The sequence below is a fragment of the Oncorhynchus tshawytscha genome, linkage group LG03 (genome assembly GCF_018296145.1).
Source record: "Oncorhynchus tshawytscha isolate Ot180627B linkage group LG03, Otsh_v2.0, whole genome shotgun sequence".
Taxonomy (NCBI): Eukaryota; Metazoa; Chordata; class Actinopteri; order Salmoniformes; family Salmonidae; genus Oncorhynchus; species Oncorhynchus tshawytscha.
The window spans coordinates 60,241,100-60,263,302 of NC_056431.1; the positions used below are offsets into that span (position 1 = coordinate 60,241,100).

The 22,203-nt window shown below is 43.5% G+C and overlaps 2 protein-coding genes across 2 annotated transcripts; one reads left to right on the top strand and one right to left on the bottom strand.

Annotated features, from left to right (window-relative positions):
- The first annotated feature begins 538 nt into the window (after positions 1-538).
- Positions 539-12,778, top strand: steap3 (STEAP family member 3, metalloreductase). Its single transcript, XM_024408600.2, has 5 exons — positions 539-655; positions 7,001-7,507; positions 9,244-9,771; positions 10,202-10,366; positions 10,498-12,778. The coding sequence occupies exons 2-5, from the start codon at positions 7,016-7,018 to the stop codon at positions 10,789-10,791; spliced, it is 1,479 nt and encodes a 492-aa protein (XP_024264368.1). The 5' UTR covers positions 539-655; positions 7,001-7,015; the 3' UTR covers positions 10,792-12,778.
- Positions 12,779-16,390, bottom strand: lg03h2orf76 (linkage group 03 C2orf76 homolog). The gene is made up of 5 exons (XM_024408611.2): positions 16,020-16,390; positions 15,187-15,237; positions 14,517-14,554; positions 14,305-14,386; positions 12,779-13,172 (listed from the first exon to the last, which is right to left on the bottom strand). The coding sequence occupies exons 1-5, from the start codon at positions 16,147-16,149 to the stop codon at positions 13,093-13,095; spliced, it is 381 nt and encodes a 126-aa protein (XP_024264379.1). The 5' UTR covers positions 16,150-16,390; the 3' UTR covers positions 12,779-13,092.
- Positions 16,391-22,203: the final 5,813 nt, after the last annotated feature.

Below are 22,203 nucleotides of genomic sequence, written 5' to 3' on the forward strand. Positions count from 1 at the left end.
CCATTCTCTTTGGATTGAATCATATGGATCTGCATAACAGGTTGCCTGGGACATGGACTTATTTCATAAGTACACTACAGTTTTGATTTAGAAAACATCTCAAAGTGAGCAGCACCTCCAACGTTTGGTAAGGCACCTCAGTCACCTCTCTCTGACTCTGTCCAAGCACAGTTCAACAGTGACACCTGTCGGGAAAAGTCTGTAATCTGTTGCACAGAAATTGTTTTTACTTTCCTGCGTTAGTAAGTGCGCACAATTGTACAAACCGCGTATGTAACAACTTTATGACATAATATTATAAATAGAAATATAATTTTATATACATATTTTTTAAATGACGAATTATGTGACTGAAAGTCCAATAAAGATACAGCAACCTTTCGTATCATATACCAGTGTGTTTTTGCATGGCACATTTTACACAACAGCTAATTTCATAATATACTATGAAACCGCTTAGCTATTATTATATTCTGTGTATATTATCTGTCTAATCGGATCACAAGGAACTGCATGTTGCACGGGTGTTCTGCACGGCCATAGTTATCTTCCGTACACAGACACAGACGGGCGGAGCGATGTGGGCAGCGTCTTGTTGTAACGCAGTTCGGCATCTGCAAGGCATATGACGGATTCTGCTTCATAAACAACACACGTAAGTGCAATGAATATGCGCCTCGAATAACAAACTATTGGCATAAAATACTTATGATATTATTCCCTTGTCGTCAGTGGCGATTTTAGAATGGAAATCTTGGTGGGGCAAAAAACAACATGTGGGATGCAATTCCAGCAAAGCCACTACACATCCCAAAACAACACTAAACAATACATGAATTGCACTATAATGGTGACAAATGTTTCCCACAAACTGTTAGAGCCTACATAAAGCTGTCCCAACAGCAGAGTCCCAAAACCTCACAACTGCTACACCTGGCTATCAACGGAGCCTTGTCTTGCAGCGAAAGAATTCATTCTGTCTCTTTTACGGCCTTTTAAAAAACATAACTGATATGTCTGACTTGGTTAATCCTCCTGTTGTGTTCGTTTCATGTTAATTAATTCTGTGTTCCCGGTCCAAATTGCCGCCCAATTATAGCTGATTATAAATCCATAATAATAAATATATGATCTTTTTATTTTTTATAAACTTAAGTTCGTGTGAACATTACAAGTTTACAAGAACATTACAACTTCTATTGGCTATTTATGGCCTGTAGGCCTCATTGACCTGAGCTCATACAACTCGTTTTTGAGTAAAAGAAACACATAATGTATGGACTATTTTGACTTTAACAAATTCTCAGATGAAACATATTGTGATATTTATCACAGACTACTTTGTGTCCAAGTTTAACAAGGACTCTCCTCTTCTCCAGTGTCATGATCAAAGATATGATCAAGAGCCTCACATACAGTATATCGTTTGGTCATTGTGTTGCCACAGAATGAATTGTGAGCAAGACCCCCAAAAAAGCTTTATATACAATAGCTGCAAGAAAAGTTCTATATATTGTTGAAACAATGTTGTGATTGCTTGTGAGAATGCCATAGGTGTGTTTCCCTGGGGGAAAGATTCTATTGGGAAAAGGTTCCCGTGGGGGTTGCCATGGAAGCCAAGAAGGGTAGTGTGTGTGTGCTCAAACACATCCATGTGGGGGCTGGGAGGAGAAGTGTGTCCATCTGATGAATGGGCATGTGCCAGAACTCAATTTTATACACTAATTGTAGTCTCACCCATCTAATGACTGGGAACACCATAGGTATACAAAGGTTAAATAAAACACCCCAAATTTTATGAAAATCATCCAAATGTGTTTTGTGTGTTCAGATGCCCTGTGTGGACAAAGTCTTGAAACCATATAACAATTAAATTAACTACATTTTTCAGAGAGAGAACTTTAAATCGTCCAATTCGACTGGAACACAGCAGGAGGGTTAAACAAGTGTGGTTTCTACTGACAATTGATGTACAAACTATGGCATAAGTGGACGATAAGCAGAAAAGAGGCAATCTGTCATTTCGATTAAGACATTAATGAGCGAGCTAGGACAGATGTAGTAAATATAACTATTGTTCAGCACTTTTGAAATGTACAACAACAGAATTCAGAACATGGGCCATTCTTACAGTGTTCTCCCTGTACACCAAGTCAGAACCATAGGATAAATAAAGGTAGCATGTAAACAATGAAAGCGCTTACAATTTTCAATGATTACATTTCTCTTAAACAGGTTATAGGCTACATGTGCACCACCAAGTCAGAACAGTAGGCAAAATTAAGAGGGGAAAATAGACCAAATTATTAGGGTGAGGCACATGGGCTACTAAAAGCTTACTACACAACATACACTTAGTATACATATCTCCCTGGCATATTACATCATTTATGCAGCAGCATACAAGACATTATACTCACCTTGTTGTGCTGTGCTCACTTGAACAGGAAGGTTGCTTGGCGGTCCTTCGTGGGCAAATTTGATCATCAAACTTTGTCATCAATGTCTGGCATTCTCTGGATTTATGGTGCTTTCAAGACAACTGGGAACTCAGGGGAAGAAATGGTAGAATCATAATGACGTCAGTAATGTTCAGGTTGTAGCTCTAGAAAGAGGCCGGTTCCGAATGTACAATTCCGAGTTGGATGAAAGTTCAAAACGTTTTTCCCCGAGTTTCCAATTGTCTTGAACTCACAAAAGTCTGATTTTCCAGTTCAGAGTTAAGTTGTTTTGAGCGCGGCACAAATCATGCTTCATTGACAGCATGGCCAATGTTGAATGTTTATCATTTTAAAACTAGGAAAAGAGCCACTCCACCGCACAGCCACTCCACTGAATAGCAGGCTAATGATTGCTTTGTAATAATTGCAGTTAGCCACTGATTCCTTCCAAACTACTCATTGTTGAATTTGAGATTTCCAACATTTCCAATGTTTATGTCCGATGGCCAATGAGCCCCAATACATTTTATCTATAATTTCTCTTCATATGACAAGGATTAAAAAGTATTTGCCAGTAGATTTTCGACTTGATTCATTGATTCATGATGATGACGGCTAGCGTTTAATGCCAAAATAACATGCAAAACAGGAAGGGCCCCCTCCCCCCAAAAACATACAAAAATGCAGGGCTCAAAACAGGTGTGACTCTGCTCTGAATGACAAGTCGCCACTGCTTGTCGTGCTGTTTGGCAGTGTTAAATAAATGCATTTCTTACACATAAGTATGTGGACACCTTCAAATAAGTGGATTCGGCTATTTCAGCCACACCCGTTGCTGACAGGCGTATAAAATCAAGCACACAGCCATGCAATCTCTATAGACAAACATTGGCAGTAGAATGGCCTTACTGAAGAGCTCCATGACTTTCAACGTGGCACCGTTGTAGGATGCCACCTTTCCAACAAGTCACTTCGTTGAATTTCTGCCCTGCAAGAGCTGCCCTGGTCAACTGTAAATGCTGTTATTGTGAAGTGGAAAAGTCTAGGAACAACAATGGCTCAGCCGCGAAGTGGTAGGCCTCACAAGCATGGTGGAGGAGGAATAATGGTCTGAGGCTGATTTTCATGGTTCGGGCGAAGCCCCTTAGTTCCAGTGAAGGGGAATTGTAATGCTACAGCACACAATGACAGTTTGGCGAAGGCCCTTTCCTGTTTCAGCATGACAATGCCCCCGTGCACAAAGCGAGTTCCATACAGAAATGGTTTGTCTAGATCGGTGTGGAAGGACTTGACTGGCCTGTGTAACAGTATAACTTTAGACCGTCCCCTCGCCCATACCCGGGCGCGAACCAGGGACCCTCTGCACACGTCAACAACAGTCACCCACGAAGCATCGTTACCCATCGCTCCACAAAAGCCGCAGCCCTTACAGAGCAAGGGGAAACACTACTTCAAGGTCTCAGAGCAAGTGACGTCACCGACTGAAATGCTATTTAGCGCGCACCACCGCTAACTAGCTAGCTATTTCACAATCGTTACACCTGCACAGAGCCCTGACCTCAACCCCATCAAACACCTTTGGAATTAATTGGAACGCCGACTGAGCCAGAACTAATCGCCCAACATCAGTGCCCAACCTCACTAATGCTCTTGTGGCTGAATGGAATAAAGTCCCCACAGCAGTGTTGCAACATATAATGGAAAGCCTTCCCAGAAGAGTGGAGGCTGTTATAGCAGCAAAGGGGAGACTAACTCCATATTAATGGTCATGATTTTGGAATGAGATGTTCGACAATCAGGTGTCCACATAGTTTTGGCCTCAGTCTATAAAAAAGTGGTCAGATGAAGCAGATGCTAAACTACAGGACTGTTTTGCTAGCACAGACTGGAACATGTTCCGGGACTCTTCCGATGGCATTGAGGAGTACACCACATCAGTTAACCAGAAGCCATGGATTACAGGCAACATTCGCACTGAGCTAAAGGGTAGAGCTGCCGCCTTCAAGGTGCGGGACTCTAACCCGGAAACTTACAAGATATCCTGCGAAGAACCATCAAACAGGCAAAGCGTCAATATGGGACTAAGATTGAATCATACTACACCGGCTCCAACGCTCGTCTTATGTGGCAGGGCTTGCAAACTATTAAAGATTACAAAGAGAAGCACAGCCGCGAGCTGACCAGTGACACGAGCCAAATCACTTCTTTGCTCGCTTCGAGGCAAGCAACACTGAGGCATGCATGAGAGTATCAGCTGTTCCGGACGACGGTGTGATCACACTCTCCGTAGCCGACGTGAGTAAGACCTTTAAACAGGTCAACATACACAAGGCTGAGGGGCCAGATGGATTACCAGGACGTGTGGTCCGGGCATGTTCTGACCAACTGGCAGGTGTCTTCACTGACATTTTCAACATGTCCCTGATTGAGTCTGTAATACCAACATGTTTCAAGCAGACCACCATATTCCCTGTGCCCAAGAACACAAAAGCAACCTGCCTAAATGACTACAGACGCGTAGCACTCACGTCCATAGCCATGAAGTGCTTTGAAAGGTTGGTAATGGCTCACATCAACACCATTATCCCAGAAACCCTAGAACCACTCCCATTTGCACACCGCCCAAACAGATCCACAGATGATACAATCTCTATTGCACTCCAGACTGTCCTTTCCCACCTGGACAAAAGGAACACTTACGTGAGAATGCTATTCATTGATTACAGCTCAGTGTTCAACACCATAGTACCCTCAAAGCTCATCACTAAGCTAAGGATCCTGGGACTAAACACCTCCCTCTGCAACTGGATCCTGGACTTCCTGACAGGCCTCCACCAGGTGGTGAGGGTAGGTAGCAACACATCTGCCACACTGATCCTCAACACTGGAGCTACCCAGGGGTGCGTGCTCAGTCCCCTCCTGTATTCCCTGTTCACCCACAACTGCATGTCCAGGCACGACTCCAACACCATCATTAAGTTTGCAGACGACACAACAGTGGTAGGCCTGATCACCGACAACGACGAGACAGCCTATAGAGAGGAGGTCAGGGACCTGGCCAGGTGGTGCCAGAATAGCAACCTATCCCTCAACGTAACCAAGACTAAGGAGATGATTGTGGACTACAGAAAACGGAGGACCGAGCACGCCCCCATTCTCATCGATGGGGCTGTAGTGGAGCAGGTCGAGAGCTTCAAGTTCCTTGGTGTCCACATCAACAACAAACTAGAATGGTCCAAACAAACCAAGACAGTCATGAAGAGGGCATGACAAAGCCTATTCCCCCTCAGGAAACTAAAAAGATTTGGCATGGGTCCTGAGATCCTCAAAAGGTTCTACAGCTGCAACATCGAGAGCATGGTTGCTGGTTGCATCACTGCCTGGTACGGCAATTGCTCGGCCTCCGACTGCAAGGCACTACAGAGGGTAGTGCGTACGGCCCAGTACATCACTGGGGCTAAGCTGCCTGCCATCCAGGACCTCTACACCAGGCGGTGTCAGAGGAAGGCCCTAAAAATTGTCAAAGAACCCAGCCACCTCAGTCATAGACTGTTCTCTCTTCTACCGCATGGCAAGCGGTACCGAAGTGCCAAGTCTAGGACAAAAAGGCTTCTCAACAGTTATTACCCCCAAGCCATAAGACTCCTGAACAGGTAATCAAATGGCTACCTGGACTATTTGCATTGTGTGCCCCTCCACCCACCCCTCTTTTTACACTGCTGCTACTCTCTGTTTATCATATATGCATAGTCACTTTAACTATATGTTCATGTACATACTACCTCAATTGGGCCGACCAACCAGTGCTCCCGCACATTGGCTAACCGGGCTATCTGCATTGTGTCCTGCCACCCACCAACCCCTCTTTTACGCTACTGCTACTCTGTTCATCATATATGCATAGTCACTTAAACCATATCTACATGTACATACTACCTCAATCAGCCTGACTAACCGGTGTCTGTATGTAGCCTCGCTACATTTATAGCCTCGCTACTGTATATAGCCTGTCTTTTTACTGTTGTTTTATTTCTTTACCTACATACCTATTGTTCACCTAATACCTTTTTTTGCACTATTGGTTAGAGCCTGTAAGTAAGCATTTCACTGTTGCATACACCTGTTGTATTCGGCGCACGTGACAAATAAACTTTGATTTGATGTTGTGTAGTTAGCAGAGGACACTACATCATTTGATATTTGGACAGGGAAAAGGGCATGTGATATTTGAATGGTTGCATGATGAAAATGTAAGGCCATTCCAGAATTTAGTGGTAGTATTACAGCAGAGATGTAGGCTACAAGTAGTACTCATATATTCAATTTGTCAAATCAAATATTATTTGTCACATACACATGGTTAGCAGATGTTAATGTGAGTGTAGCATAATGTGAAATGCTCCAAGAATGATATGGCTATTTCATGTGGATATGGCTGTTGTTTGCATTATAGTGCCATAGTTGAACTTAATATAGTTACTATGAATATATGAAAAAACTATGTAATTACAATGTGTAATATTAATAGTATGTAATAACAGCCTCAACGCCTCTTCCAGCTCTACAGGTCCAACATGCCTCTTGGCGACATGAGGACACCCCTGCTGTCCAACTCATTTGACACCCCAGAGGAATCCCTGCCCTGTGACCCGGGTAACCCCACAGTGGGCATCCTAGGCTCAGGTGATTACTCCCGCTCCCTGGCTGTGCGATTAGTTGCCTGTGGTTATAGGGTAGTGGTCGGCAGCCGTGACCCAAAGCATATAGCCACCGGACAGTTTCCTGATGGGGTTCAGCTTCTCACACAGCGGGAGGCGATGGTTGGCACAGAGAAAGTTGTCTTTGCTGCACTCTACCCTGAACACTACCACACCCTGGTGGGGTTGAGGGATGTGCTGGCTGGGAAGGTGCTGGTGGATGTGAGCAATGCCACCAAGCTTAACAGTGGAGAGCCATCTAACGCTGAGAGGCTGGCAGAGCTGTTCCCAGAGAGCAGAGTGGTGAAGGGCTTCAATGTGGTCTCAGCCTGGGCCCTACAGACTGGAGCTCATGACGGCAGCAGGCAGGTAAGAGAGTAATCATGTATATACTGTACATACAACTCCACACATTGTATAAAGTGGCAAGAAAAAGAATGTGAACCATTTGGAAATACCTGGATTTCTGCATAAATTGGTCATCAAATTTGAACAGATCTTCATCTAGGTAACAATAATAGACGAACACAGTCTGCTTAAACTAATAACACACAAACAATTATACATGTTCATGTCTTTATTGAACCCGCCATGTAAACATTCACAGTGCAGGGTGGGAAAAGTATTTGAACCCTTAATAACTGTTTGACCCTCCTTTGGCAGCAATAATCTCAACCAAACGTTTTCTGTAGTTGCGGATCAGACCTGCAAGGTCAGGAGAAGTTCCTCTTTACAAAACTGTTTCAGTTCAGCAATATTCTTGGGATGTCTGGTGTGAACTGTTCTCTTGAGGTCATGCTACAGCATCTCAATCGGGTTGAGGTCAGGACTCTGACTGGGCCACTCCAGGAGGCGTATTTTCTTCTGTTGAAGCCATTCTGTTGTTGATTTACGTCTGTGTTTTGGGTCGTTGTCCAGTTGCATCACCCAACTTCTGTTAGGCTATCCGTCTGCCAATTGAAGCTCAACATTCTCCTGCAAAATGTCTTGATAAACTTGGGAATTCATTTTTCCGTCGATGATATCAAGCTCTCCAGGCCCTCAGGCAGCAAAGCAGCCCCAAACCATGATGCTCCCTCCACCGTACTTTACAGTTGGTATGAGTTTTGATGTTGGTGTGCTCTGCCTTTTTTTCTCCACACATAGTATTGTGTGTTCCTTCCAAACAACTCAACTGTAGTTTAATCTATCCACAGAATATTTTGCAAGTAGCTCGCTGGAACATCCAGGTGTTCTTTTGCAAACTTCAGATGTGCAGCAATAGGTTTTTTGGACAGCAGTGACTTCTTCCGTAGTGACCTCCCATGAACACCATTCTTGTTTAGTGTTTTACATATTGTAGACTCGTCAACAGAAATGTTAGCATGTTCCAGAGATTTCTGTAAGTCTTTAGCTGACACTCTAGGATTATTTTTAACCTCATTGAGAATTCTGCGCTGTGCTCTTGCAGTCATCTTTGCAGGACGGCCATTCCTAGGGAGAGTAGCTACAGTGCTGAGCTTTCTCCATTTACAGACAATTTGTCCTACCGTGGACTGATGAACATCAAGGCTTTGAGAGATACTTTTGTAACCCTTTCCAGCTTTATGCAAGTCTTCTGAGATCTGTTTTGTTCGAGGCATGGTTCACATCAGGCAATGCTTCTTGTGAATAGCAATCAGGCAATGCTTTTTGTGAGTGTTTTTTTATAGGGCAAGGTAGCTCTAACAACATCTCTAATCTCGTCTCATTGGTTGGACTCCAGGTTAGCTGACCCCCGACTCCAATTAGCTTTTGGAGAAGTCATTAGCTTAGGGGTTCACATACTTTTCCCAACCTACACTGTATGAATGTTTAAAATATGTATTCAATACAGACAAGAAAAATACAATAGTGTGTGTGTTATTGGTTTAAGCACACTATGTTTGTCTATTGTTGTGACTTAGATGAAGGTCAGATCAAATGTGATGACCAATTTATGCAGAAATCCAGGTAATTCCAAAGGGTTCACATACTTCTTATTGCCACTGTATGTAGTTATAGACTTAGCACACTGACAGGCACTCACCCACACAATGTGAGCCTCCATTTCTCCTAATCAGTCCTCTCCCCCCTGCCCCTCCCAGGTCCTGATCAGCAGTGACTGTCCTGAGGCCAAGAGAACTGTGATCCAGCTGGCTCGCTGTATGAGTTTCCTGGCGGTGGACATGGGAGGCCTTGCTAGCTCTAGGCACGTTGAGGACGCCCCCCTGCGCCTCTTCCCATCCTGGGGCGGCCCCCTAATGGTCACCTTCCTCCTCATCCTTTTCTTCTACGGCTACAACTTCCTGCGTGGTGTTCTCATGCCCTATCTGTCCCGGGGGCAAAACAACTTCTACCAGCTACCCCTGGAGACGGTGAACGAGACGCTGCCAGCAGTGGCCCTGGTGATCCTGGCGCTGGTCTACCTCCCGGGACTGTGGGCTGCCGCACTGCAGCTGGTCCGGGGAACAAAGTACAGCCACTTCCCCGGCTGGCTGGACCACTGGATGGGGAGACGCAAACAGCTAGGCCTGCTGAGCTTCCTATGTGCCGGGCTGCATGCGGTCTACAGTATGTGTCTGACCCTGCGCAAGGCTTCCCAATACAGGCTGCTGGATGCAGCGTACAGACAGGTGAGTGGTTGGAGTCAGTTGAACAGGTTGAACTCGTAGTCAGTTCAACATCTATAATCCATCAGTAGGGGACTATCCAAATAAAATGTTACCAACCGTGGTTGGTGATGTCACTGCTGTGGAGCAGTAGGCCAGGGCTGCATTTTGAACTCTCTATGAGTGTGAACTAGACGTGACAGAGTGTGGCTGAGGCCTAATTAACAGACTGACTCCGTTAAGAGCTGCTTCTTGGGGGCAGGATGCTCTCACGCATCCAGCTCACCCATAGAGCGTTGTTCACAAGTGGGAGAAGGCAGTGCACGCTCATTAGTTGATCCACAGATGAAGTGTTCCTCTCACACTTTTCTCACAGTCTCCCAGTGTTTTAATGCTTTTAACTGCATCAGCGAATCATTTGGTTTTCCACTAACCGGTCTTTGTGCCCCTTCAGGTGAAGGCGGGAGTGGAGCATTCCTGGGAGGAGCCTCAGGTGTGGAGATCGGACTTTTATCTGTCCTCTGGCATTCTGGGACTTGGTGTTCTGACTCTTCTGGCCATCACATCTCTACCCTCGGTGGGTAACGCTCTCAGTTGGAGAGAGTTCACTTTTGTACAGGTGAGTAGCTAACAGCACGATACTTGACACTTTTGTACAGGTGAGTAGCTAACAGCACGATACTTGACACTTTTGTATGCACCCGTAGTTTATTGCAACATTTTGAGCGGTTTTCTGTCATCTGTCTCCAGTCAGGATTGGGGTACGCTGCCTTGACTCTCTCCATCATGCACACCCTCTTCTTCAGCTGGGACTTTGCTTTCTTCTCATATGCTTACCCTTACTACATGCCCCCCACATACCTGCTGGCACTGATCCTGCCCTGTCTGGTCCTGGTGGGTCGGCTCTTCCTGGCACTGCCCTGCCTGGCGTTCAGACTGGCAAAGATACGTCGAGGCTGGGAGAGTCCATGCCACCACCCTCCTCAGACCCAAGAGGACACCGCCAATGGCGTGCTGCCCAGGGACTTAAGTGGTGATGTGTGACGGTCCAATCAAGTAGAGACTCATTTTCTAGCTCTGATGAAAGGGATGGTTCGTTGTACGTATTTTGTCTGACACACACTATGGCACTTTTTAATGCAACTTAATTTTTAAATCCAAATAAGAAACAAACTCAAGAAAAGTGTTACTATTTTTCTAGAAACTGAAATACTGAAAGGTTACCTCACAAGTCCAATATACAACTACCTTCTGTTATGATAAATGATGTACGCGCTTTGTTTAACTGGGTTAAGAAACATGAACAGAAATATGTATCACTTTCACTGAGTCTCATAGTAAGACATTTCATATTTGACTAGACCTCTAAGCTTCTCTTGGGTAAAGTGAAGAAGGATGTGACCACTTTCTGGTCAATTTCAGGATGTTCAAATCTCCAAACTCACTATTTGACAAGATTTACCAACCAGAAGTGCCTGAATTGAGCCTCAACTGAGAAGCTGCACTTGACCCTGAAATAGGAAAAAAAATTATAGACAGAAGTCTGTATAAGGATTAGTGTTAGAGACCTAGTTAATACAGTCCGTCTTTGTTGTTCAGCTGTGTGTTACTGCGCTGTCACTTCCAGACAGACAGTCTGTGTGCAGTGTTGTGGAATATCTTGAGTCAAATATTTGCACAGATACCGGAACTTGTGAATTCAATTTAGACTTTATTACAAATGTAACAGAGTTGAGCCTTTCCATGGAAAAGACAATTCTCTAATCACAGAGTTCTGACTTTATAGTTTTTCCCGTCTTCACATTGCACATAGTCACTCCTTGTATGTACATGAACAACTCCTATTGGCCTTATAGTTCTCCCATCTTTGCATTACGTATAGAATCCCCTCCCTCTATACGAAAATAACTCCTCTTGACATTTCTCCACCATTATCTTTCCATCTCAGTTCTTGCTTGTTAACGCCCACATCTGACAGCTGAATAGGTTATAATGGTAGCAGGCCCTGTTCATTTTTGTTCCATTCGTTATATAGCCACTCTGTCTTAGCACTTCAAAGTGGACAGTCTAAACACTGCCTGCTAATATTGGAGTCATGAGTTTTGCTACCACAGCAGCTCCAGTCCTAACAACACCATTATGTAAGGAGACTGGACACATCAGTCACAAAACTACTGTCAACCTGGGAAATGAACAATTAACTGAAAGTGTCTTCAGCGCACACATAAGGTGCGATATACACTCACCACCCAGTTTATGAAAATGGAGACGGCATTGAGCCAGTCAGTTACAGTTCGATTGAATGTTAAAATGGGCAAAACGAGTAACCTAAGCAACTGAGTGTGGTATGATCGTCTGGGCCAGGTGCGCCGGATCCAATATCTCAAAAACAGCCTCACTCCTGGGATTTTCACATATGACAATGTCTAGGGTTTACTGAGAATGATGCGACAAACCAAACATACCCAGTCAGCGGCATTCCTGTGGGCGAAAACAGCTCGTTGATGAGAGGTCGAAGGAAAATGTCAAGAATCGTGCACAGGCGGACCAAAAACAGACAAATAACTGCGCAGTACAAGTGGTGTGCAGAAAGGTATCGTGGAACGCACAATTCATCGATCCTTGTCCATACTGTGTTCCACTCCGATCAGCTAAAAATAAGATGCTCCATTGGGCACGAAATCACCAACACTGGACAATTGAGTGGAAAAACATCACCTGTCCTGACAAATCCCGGTTCCTGTGGAGTCAGAACTTGGCATGAAGCAGCAGGAGTCTATGGACCCATCTTGCCTGGTACAGTGTATAGCTGTGATAAAAGGGCCTTTTTGTGATTCATTTGTGTGTGTGTGTAATGCAGTACCGTATTTACTTGTAAAAACTAGAATGAGCAAAGCCAGTGGTTTCTCCTTGGGTAAGAATACATTTCTTTTTTCTATTGAATATTAAAAGCTTATGTGCCATATTTGGACCCATCTCAGCAAGGGGAAAATACTTCACTGTACTTATGCAATAAAGCTTTTTAAATGAATCATTTCAAACCAGTGATTTAATTTGGAATCATGTTTACAGTAATAAAATAGGTCTTACAGGAAACTAATAAGTACAAAGAAAATCCATGTACAACCATAATCATATTCAACACCACCAAATAAATGGAAAGTGCATTTCAGTGGAGATGTATAAAAGAGGCAAAAACATGTTATATATATATGGCATGTTAAATTAAAAGACTCAAACTTAGGTCTGAAGGCACATGTCACCCCCCAATCTTCCATCCATGTGTATCCTCCATGTCAGATCAGAATCCCCTCTTCCGTGGGGGATGAAGGCCAGTAAACACCCTTACCACCAGGCCGGTTGGGGGTTGGCTTTAAAGAGCTTATAATCCTCTTTCCTGAAGAAGGCCAATTCTGTTTCATTTGCTGAAACAAAAAAACAGGAATAAAATAAGACCCTTCACTTTGACAATATTTAATTACCAGGATGTTGCCTGAATGCAGTTCCAACTCATAAAATACACACAAACGGTCTGAATACTTATGTAAATAAGGTATCTTTTTTATTTTTAAAACACTTGCAAAAAAAATAAGTCAAGGGGTCTGAATACTTTCCGAATACACATACAGTACCAGTCAAAAGTTTGGACACCTACTCATTCCAGGGTTTTTCTTTTTTACTATATTTTGAATAATAGTGAAGACATCAAAACTATGAGATAACACATGGAATCATGTAGTAACCAAAAAAAAAAGTGTTAAACAAATCCAAATATAATTTATATTTGAGATTCTTCAAAGTAGCCACCCTTTGCCTTTGACAGCTTTGCATTCTCTCAACCAGCTTCATGAGGGAAGGGGACTATTCCTAGAGCTCCCCGCCCGGCCAAACTGAGCAATTGGGGGAGAAGGGCCTTGGTTAGAGAGGTGACCAAGAACACGATGGTCACTGACAGAGTTATAGTTCCTCTGTGGATAATCTTGTTTCTCATGGTCTAAGAGTCCTTCAGGTGCCTTTTGGCAAACTCCAAGCAGGCTGTCATGTGCCTTTTACTGAGGAGTGTTTTCCATCTTGCCACTCTACCATAAAGATCTGATTGGTGGAGTGCTGCAGAGATGGTTGTCCTTCTGGAAGGTTCTTATATCTCCACAGAGGAACTCTGGAGCTCAGAGTGACCATGGGGTTCTTGGTCACCTCCCTAACCAAGGCCCTTCTCCCCCGATTGCTCAGTTTGGCCGGGCGGCGAGCTCTAGGAATAGTTTTGGTGGTTCCAAACTGCTGCAGAAATGTTTTGGTACCCTTCCTCAGTTCTGTGCCTCGACACAAACTTGTCTCAGAGCTCTAAGGACAATTGCTTCAACCTCATGGCTCAGATTTTATTTTTATTATTCCATTTTAGAATAAGGCTGTAATATAACAAAATGTGGAAATAGTCAAGGGGTCTGAATAATTTCCAACGGCACTGTATAGTCTCTTTATAATGTAGATGTATAGCGGTTTGCCCCAGGAAGACCCCATCTAACTCTTCCCCTGTGTACAAAAACAAGATGACTATACCAATGCCCGCATCTCTTAGGGTTAGTCCATCTTGCAGAATAAGCTTGTCATCATCCTCCAAACTCATCACCAACTCATTTGTCTGCAAACAGGACATTTATCATTTTGATTGGCTTAGTAAAACACAATTATTTAGAATAGACAATGGGAGAGATTCAACAGGCTTATTGATATAACTACTGAGTGTATATGTCAGGTGTCAAGGAGGATACCTTTGCTCCATGTGCCTGGTGGATGATCTTCATTGTGTCTTCAAATGATACATTATGTAGAAGTTAAGACATATCAATATACTGCATGTATCAAGAATGCATGCCAAATGGGTCCAACAATGTTTAGTGAAGGATAACCTTGAAATGTTGCAGGCATCATTCTCAGAACATAATTGACTCCTAAACCCTACCATCAATATTAAATGTCTATGGCACAGGTGTCAAACTCATTCCACAGAGGGCTGAGTGTCTGCAGGTTTTCACTCCTCCCTTGATTGATGCATTAAGGTCACTGGAACTCTCCACACCTGGTTGTCTCTGGCTTAATTGAAAGGAAAACCTGCAGGACACCAGCCTCTCCATGGAATGAGTTTGACACCCCTGGTCTAGGGGCAGCACCATATGGGGCAATGCCAATGGTAGGGTAGCCGATAACTCAGACGTCACAAAATTAAGTTATAAAAAATGGATTTCAGCACCCAAAGAATAGCCAGCAATTACAAATTACATTGTTCTTTGTAATTGCGTGCTATTCTTTTGATGCTGAAATAAGTCATTTTTTAAATTAAAAACGTAATTGTAACGTCGGAGCTCCAGTCTGCTCACACTAATCATAGCTATTTGGAAGTAAGCAGCAGAAGCCACTACTAAAAATGCAGCCATAACTTACCGTAGCCAAAATTCTTGAATGGGGGTGGTAAACCGGCTCTCATGCTAACTTCTAAAAAGGGACAAATCAACATATATGGAATCAGAAAGGCAGATGATGGAATGTTGAGTAATAGTTTTCATAATGTTGGGCGTTCACTCACGGCAATTCAAGAGGCAATTCCGGGCAATTCAAGAGGGTGGTAGAGGTTGGCTCTCGAAATGAATGTAAACGTAATTCTCTTTGCCCTATGTCATTATAAATGACAACTAATCAGACTTTTCTACAATATTATAACTTTAATATACTTGATAGTGTTGAAATAAGAACGTTAATTTGCTGTAACCATTGCTAGTTTAGACTGCATCGCTCTTGGATGCATCTCATATTTGGTGTTGTGATGTGATCCTTGACTTTCATTGCCTGTAACCGTAATCAATCTACGTTGAGAGGAGCCGCTTCTATGGCATTTTAATTGGAAATAACACACATATACACACACCATTTTAATAGCGGATTTCATTTAGAAAAATGCCATGTTTTCAGTCACTAGCCGGTCAGTTGAGGTTCGAAGTTAGCCGCGGAGCAGCGCCACAGAGTTATATTGAGCAGTTACCACTTTTTGATCATGCATCTAACGACATTCCATTCACTCTAAACATACTAAATTCTCAGAGTAAATCGTCGGTAACTTTTGAACCATATATGGTGGAGACATGGTGTTTGGCCTATTATTTTTCTGACTGAATGTTCTAGTGCATTCACATATTTATATAAACCTTGAATTAATAATGTTATGGGTGAACACCCTACATAATGTTTAGCTAGCTACCAAAAAGATAAATCATACTTACCATTTTTCACAAACTGGATAAATTCCTGGACCGTTTGATCTAAATTCACGCCACTAAATACAACTGGCTTGAAATTTCGGTGCTCAAAAGACCTTACCAAGCGAACAGTTAGGACTGCCTCGCTGGACATACTGTAGCTGGCAAGCTAACGTTAGGTGACTGTTTACTTCTAGCTAGCAAGGCAAATGTCTCTTTACAGTGAAATGTCGACACTGCAGCCCTTTAAGCATATATTGATGCTCATAACAATTTAGAACCCGAGCCGAACCTTTATTGCTAGATACTGGTAAAGATTTGCCTGTTCTTAATAAAGTTTCAACAAATAAACACGCGCTTCCGGGATGACGGCCCTTCCGCAAGAGAAGAGCAAACGAATTTGTGCTCAAAATGCTCAGACTCGATGTGTTGATATGTCTATAATTTCAATATATATATTTATTCACATAACCTCTGATTAAAGCTACGGTTGTGTAAAATACTTAAATATGTTCTTGATAAATATGAATACATATTTTACTTGCCAGTAAATCGTTTGTCTATGTTTTGTGTCATACTATTCAAATAGTTAAAAGATCTGAATATACTTAGTTTTCTTTATGTCCACTCTATTATAGGGTCCCGAAGGACTACTTAAATCGCCTGTAAATTGGATACAATGCTTTTCCGTTAATGCAGTTCATTATATTTTACTTCTTGTGAAAATTTATACAAAAAGTACATCTTCATCTGGTACTTATTAAGAGCAACCACATGGTGTGTACGACATCATCCTAAACCTGCAGCTGCTAGGTTACTTTCCTTGCCAACCTGACAACAACAATTCATCCCTGGTCTATCTAACGTTCCCTCGTGACTGTTATGAGACTCAATAGATAAGGAATGTTCAAATGCTATGGCAGCACCTGCTTGCCAAAAGCACATGATATGGCATATGATATAAGGCTGCCTGAGGGGGAAAGGGAAATAAAGGGGAGGAGTAGATCCAAAAATATATCTGCTTGGCTTTGATAGCGGGTAATACAGGGACAAAGGGCATACCAGTTTGTAATATAGGCCAACGTGGCAGACACCATAGTAGAGATAAATATTTAATTATGTGGCAGACACACACATCCCCATGCCCTACTTTAGTGGGACCACTCGTAACAATGAATTGAGAGCTTTGATTGGTTATCTTTACTCACCCCAACCAACGGAGATGTTGCGTGAAGTGCCAATCATTGAATCTACCAATGGAATTGAGGGGGCGGTATAGCCTCAAGCAGTAACGAAAAGCGAGCATGAACAGTCTACCACAGAGTTTCTAAACCCAGAGGACCAACATCAGGATACTTCCGGGAACGCTTCGCGAACCAGACTCGACAGACCAGACCGGGTTCTGTAAGGTCAATGAGATAAGTGCAACATTCTTCCTTAGTTGTTCATTTTCTCGATTTCTAAAAGGCACAACCTAGATTCTAGCCAATGTCTTAAGTAGCTGAACATGTTATTACTCCAACCTCGTGAATGTGACAATCTGACACGTTTTCTTTTTGTATACAAACAAAAAAGTAAAAAATTAAACACAAATAAACAGAAATGCAACATAACCACCATACTTGATACACAACACAATATGGCCACACCTGTCCACGAACACACAAAAATACACAGTAGCTTCCACTTACAATACACAAACATACTGTACATTAAATTCCCCTCACATAGAAATGTCATCCTCCTCAAGATGGTCAAAATAAGGCTTCCAGACTATCGAACACATCCATTCTCTGCACAACCTTATAAAACACTGAATCTAGTGGAATGTAACTACAACTCAGGAGGCTGCTGAGGGGAGGACATCTCATAATAATGTCTGGATACCATTTCCCCGATTCTACTCCAGCCATTAATTAAGCCTGTCCTCCCCAATTAAGGTGCCACCAACCTCCTGTGAACTACATAGTTCAGCCCTCCAGTTTGTTATTGAAGGTGAGTATGATGCTTTCCAAATTATAGCTATACATTTTGGTGCAGCAATTAGACCTAGGTTACAAAACTTTCTTTGATATTGGTCACCAATATTTACCTTTCTCAACAGACATAGTCATGGAGATTCCTAAACACAATGATGTGCTAGCACAGACATTAACCCAAAATGGTGTCAGTTTGTCACAGGTCCACAGCATATGTAATAGGGTTCCTTTTTGGGTTTTTTTGCATCTCCAACAGAGATATGACATTTCTGGGTGCATTACATGCATTCTGACAGGAATGTAGTAAATACTATGGATTATCTTTAGTTGCAATCATTTATGTCTAAATGTAACAGTGTCACATCCGTCCCTGTCCTCGCCCAACCTGGGCTTGAACCAGGGACCCTCTGAACACATCAACAACTGCCTCCCACTAAACATCATTACCTATCGCTGCACAAAAGCTGCAGCTTTTGCAGAGCAAAGGAAATGGAAGTTATGAATGTAACTATGGTTCTACGAATACCTGGAGGTCATCACTACTTCCCGCCTTGCCAGAATTGATCCGAGAGGGGCATCTGTAGTCAGGTAGGTTCTCTTCCTCCACGGCTGCAGAGTAGAGTAGCACACACTTGTCACCCAGATTTGGGTGTTTCTGTCCCGCTTGGAGTCCAAGCGGAGGTCATTGAACCACACGCGGTGGTCTTAAAGACAGCATAACAGTGTCACCATGGAGGCCGCCGCGTGCATTCCCATTAATTGTTGGAACGTTCGTACCCTCACCAACGCGTTCAACTGGAATTGTTGCAGAAGAAAAATAATGATGTCCACTCATATGCCCTCATAGTGCGGGAGTTCAGAGCCATGCCAATAAAGGTGACCTTTTGGCTTGGTGTGAAGTTACTCTTCGTTGTTCACGGTAAGACCCAGTGCGGTCAGCGCTGTGCTCTCGGCTGCACACTTGCAAGAGGGGGTGCAGATAAGCCCGTCGTCGGGGTAAGGAAGGATCTTGATCCCCTGTAAGTGGAGATAGCTCAGGGCTGCGCTCACGCATCTTGTGAAGACACGAGGAGCCTAGGGAGAGGCCGAAGGGTAATACCATGAACTGGTATGCCTGGCCTTGGAAGGCAAACCGAGGAAAATGCTGCATCCCTGTCTGGGGCTGGCAAGCACCTGAGTTAGGCTGGTGTTAGGGCCAAGGGCGTGTATAGGGCTGGGCCGAATGAGAGCGGCCAGGTTCACCCGTGTCAGGCCTCCCCATGACATGACTCTGTGATGCCTGTTTTTTGGGCTGTGGGATCCATAGCAGTGTAGCCTGACTCAGCTGTGTTCGATGGCCCGTTCATCCACAGGGCCAAAAAGCAGTCCGGGGACCACTGGTAGCTTTCTCAGCATCTGTCTGGAGTCACCGGACATTGGGGCTTTGGCGAGCCAGACCTGATAACGATAACTACGGTGGACATCCGTCTGCCTAGCTCTCTGTGTAACGCAGTTTCTTACGCTCGTAGGCCTCTTCAACAGAGTTTTCCCACGGGACTGTGAGCTCTATGATGTACACAGCCTTTCGTGTAGGGGACCAGGGTACCATGTCTGGCCTAAGGTTGGTAGAAGCAATCTCAGGTAGAAAAATGAGTTGCTGGCCAATATCGACAAGCATCTTCCAGTCCTGGGCCATGGCTAGGTGTCCAGTTTCTGGCTTCGTAGGAGGATGCTTGGGCCTTTTCTGTCCCTACCGGATGAATGTTGTTGTTTTGACGGGATTGCTTGTTTTTGGAGGTAATGAATTGGTTGCACTCCTCTTGGTCTCGAGTGCTGCAGCCAGGCTCTTGAGGACCTGATTGTGCCTCCAGGTGTAGCGGCCTTGTGAGAGGCTGGTCTTGCAACCTGTCATTATATGCCTGAGAGTCGCTGGAGCTGGGCAGAGGGGGCAGGTCGAGTCCTCACCATAATATTGATGTAGGTTTTTTGGTGATGGAAGCACATCATAAACAACTCTTATTATGAAGCTGATGTTGCTTGCCTCCATTTGCCAAAGCTCACTCCAGTTGATCTTTCTCCTCTCCAGGCCTTCCCACTGCGTCCATTGCCCTTGTTTAGCAAGAGAAACAGCCTTTGCACTTCTTGCAGTCTCCTCCTGTCTGCGCACCTCCTCGACCACCAGCTTCCTGCGTTCAGATGTTGTTGCCTTATGGAACGTTGGTTTGCTTGCTGCCAGGCCAAAGAATCCTCTTCCATGCTGGATATTCCCCACAATGTCTTGGTGTCTCAGGGCTGATGTTGCTTGCTGCACAGCCTTGGATGATGTCCATTTCCGTCCAGTTTGTAGGGGAGGTGCAGCCTTGCTAATGGTCTGGTCTTTGGAGTCCTTCAATGTCATCTGAAGTCTTAAAGTATCTATATCCACAGTAAAACGAGTCCTATATCGACATAACCTGAAAGGCCGCTCAGCTAGGAAGAAGCCACTGCTCAAAAACTGCCATGAAAAAGCCAGACTACGGGTTGCAACTGCACATGGGGACAAAGATTGTACGTTTTGGAGAAATGTCCTCTGGTCTGATGAAACAAAAATAGAACTGTTTGGCCATAATGACCGTTGTTATGTTTGGGGGAAAAAGGGGGAGGCTTGCAAACCGAAGGACACCATCCGAACCATGAAGCACGGGGGAGGAAGCATCATGTTGTGGGGGTGCTTTGCTGCAGGAGGGCCTGGTGCACTTCACAAAATAGATGGCATCATGAGGTGGAAAATTACGTGGATATATTGAAGCAACATCGCAAGACATCAGTCAGGAAGTTAAAGCTTGGTCGCAAATGGGTATTCCAAATGTACAATGACCCCAAGCATACTTCCAAAGTTGTGGCAAAATGGCTTAAGGACAACAAAGTCAAGGTATTGGAGTGGCCATCACAAAGCTTTGACCTCAATCCTATAGAAAATTTGTGGGCAGAACTGAAAAAGTGTGTGTGAGCCTCCTACAAACCTGACTCAGTTACACCAGCTCTATCAGGAGGAATAGGCCAAAATTCACCCAATTTATTGTGGGAAGCTTGTGGAAGGCTACCTGAAACATTTGACCTAAGTTAAACAATTTAAAGACAATGCTACCAAATACTAATTGAGTGTATGTGTAGTAGAGTTAAAATGGTTATTCCATCAAACTTCAAATTATTAGAATAGTACACAAAGCAGAACAGAACGACCAGGTTGAGGGTCAGTGGCCAAAGCCCGTGAACAGGAATATTCCAAGTTCAGACAGAAGGGGGGAGTCAGATCGCTATGATCGCCAGGAACTTTTATTTTGGTTTCTATTCTTAATTGTTGCGCTACTGGTGCTGCCTGTTGATGTTAGGTAGGCAGCTACAGTAGCTGAATGATGTTAACATCTTCGGGTTTTGTTTCATTAAATGTATTTTATTTAATCTGGGTGTTTGTGTCACCTACTAACACCCTGGTACTACCCGTAGCTCCCGTTCTCCTCAGTATGAGAAAACACTGAGAGAGAAAGGTATGTGTTGCAGAATACTCCTTTGTAGAAGTCCATAACGTGAAATAAATAAATCATCCCAAGGTTAGTGCTGTATATATTGTTATAAGGAAGTGTGAGACTATTGAAACATGTAACTTTCAAAGTTTTATTGTTGTTATTAATATAGTTTACAGAGTGTTAAAAGTGCTGCTGTTGCTAGCCAGCATGCCTTTCTGTGATGCAGACGGTTCGCTGAGCTGCCGACTGGTGCTGGCGTTGCATTATGGGAGATGTAGTTTTGTTCTCTACGGTCTAAATGGAATAGAGGCGATTTCACGTTGTAACTTGTTTATGTTGCAGTGTTTTTGTTCATGAGTTGTTGTATTTTGGTACTGTCAACACTGAAAGCACCTGGCAATGTATTGGGGATGTGAGACAGGATATGTGTTTTACCTTTCTTCATGCTCCTGTGTAGAACAACTTGTCAGATGGTGCATTAGAGACTGATGTGTTCCTGTCCTGTCTTTTCACAATACTATTGCAGGTATGGTTCTATTGTCTAAGAATTAAGATTATACATACTTTGTATTAAGGATTGGTTATTATTTTATAGTATACATTATGGCTTTATGTATGAGTGTGATTGTGTGAGTCTGAGAAAACACTGAAAGAGAAAGAACAACTTGTCAGATGGTGCAATGGAGACTGATGTGTTCCTGTCCTGTCTTTTCACAATACTATTGCAGATCAACATAAAAGCCT

What these genes read in the sequence shown, in the direction of transcription:
- steap3 (XM_024408600.2), top strand. Translation starts at nt 7,016, where the DNA reads ATGCCTCTTGGCGACATGAGGACACCCCTGCTGTCCAACTCATTTGAC. An exon ending in TGGATGCAGCGTACAGACAG is followed by an intron (nt 9,772 to 10,201) that starts GTGAGTGGTTGG and finishes GTGCCCCTTCAG; the next exon opens with GTGAAGGCGGGAGTGGAGCA. An exon ending in GAGAGTTCACTTTTGTACAG is followed by an intron (nt 10,367 to 10,497) that starts GTGAGTAGCTAA and finishes ATCTGTCTCCAG; the next exon opens with TCAGGATTGGGGTACGCTGC.
- lg03h2orf76 (XM_024408611.2), bottom strand. Translation starts at nt 16,149, where the DNA reads ATGTCCAGCGAGGCAGTCCTAACTGTTCGCTTGGTAAGGTCTTTTGAG. An exon ending in TATCCAGTTTGTGAAAAATG is followed by an intron (nt 15,238 to 16,019) that starts GTAAGTATGATT and finishes GTCCCTTTTTAG; the next exon opens with AAGTTAGCATGAGAGCCGGT. An exon ending in ACCAGGCACATGGAGCAAAG is followed by an intron (nt 14,387 to 14,516) that starts GTATCCTCCTTG and finishes TCCTGTTTGCAG; the next exon opens with ACAAATGAGTTGGTGATGAG.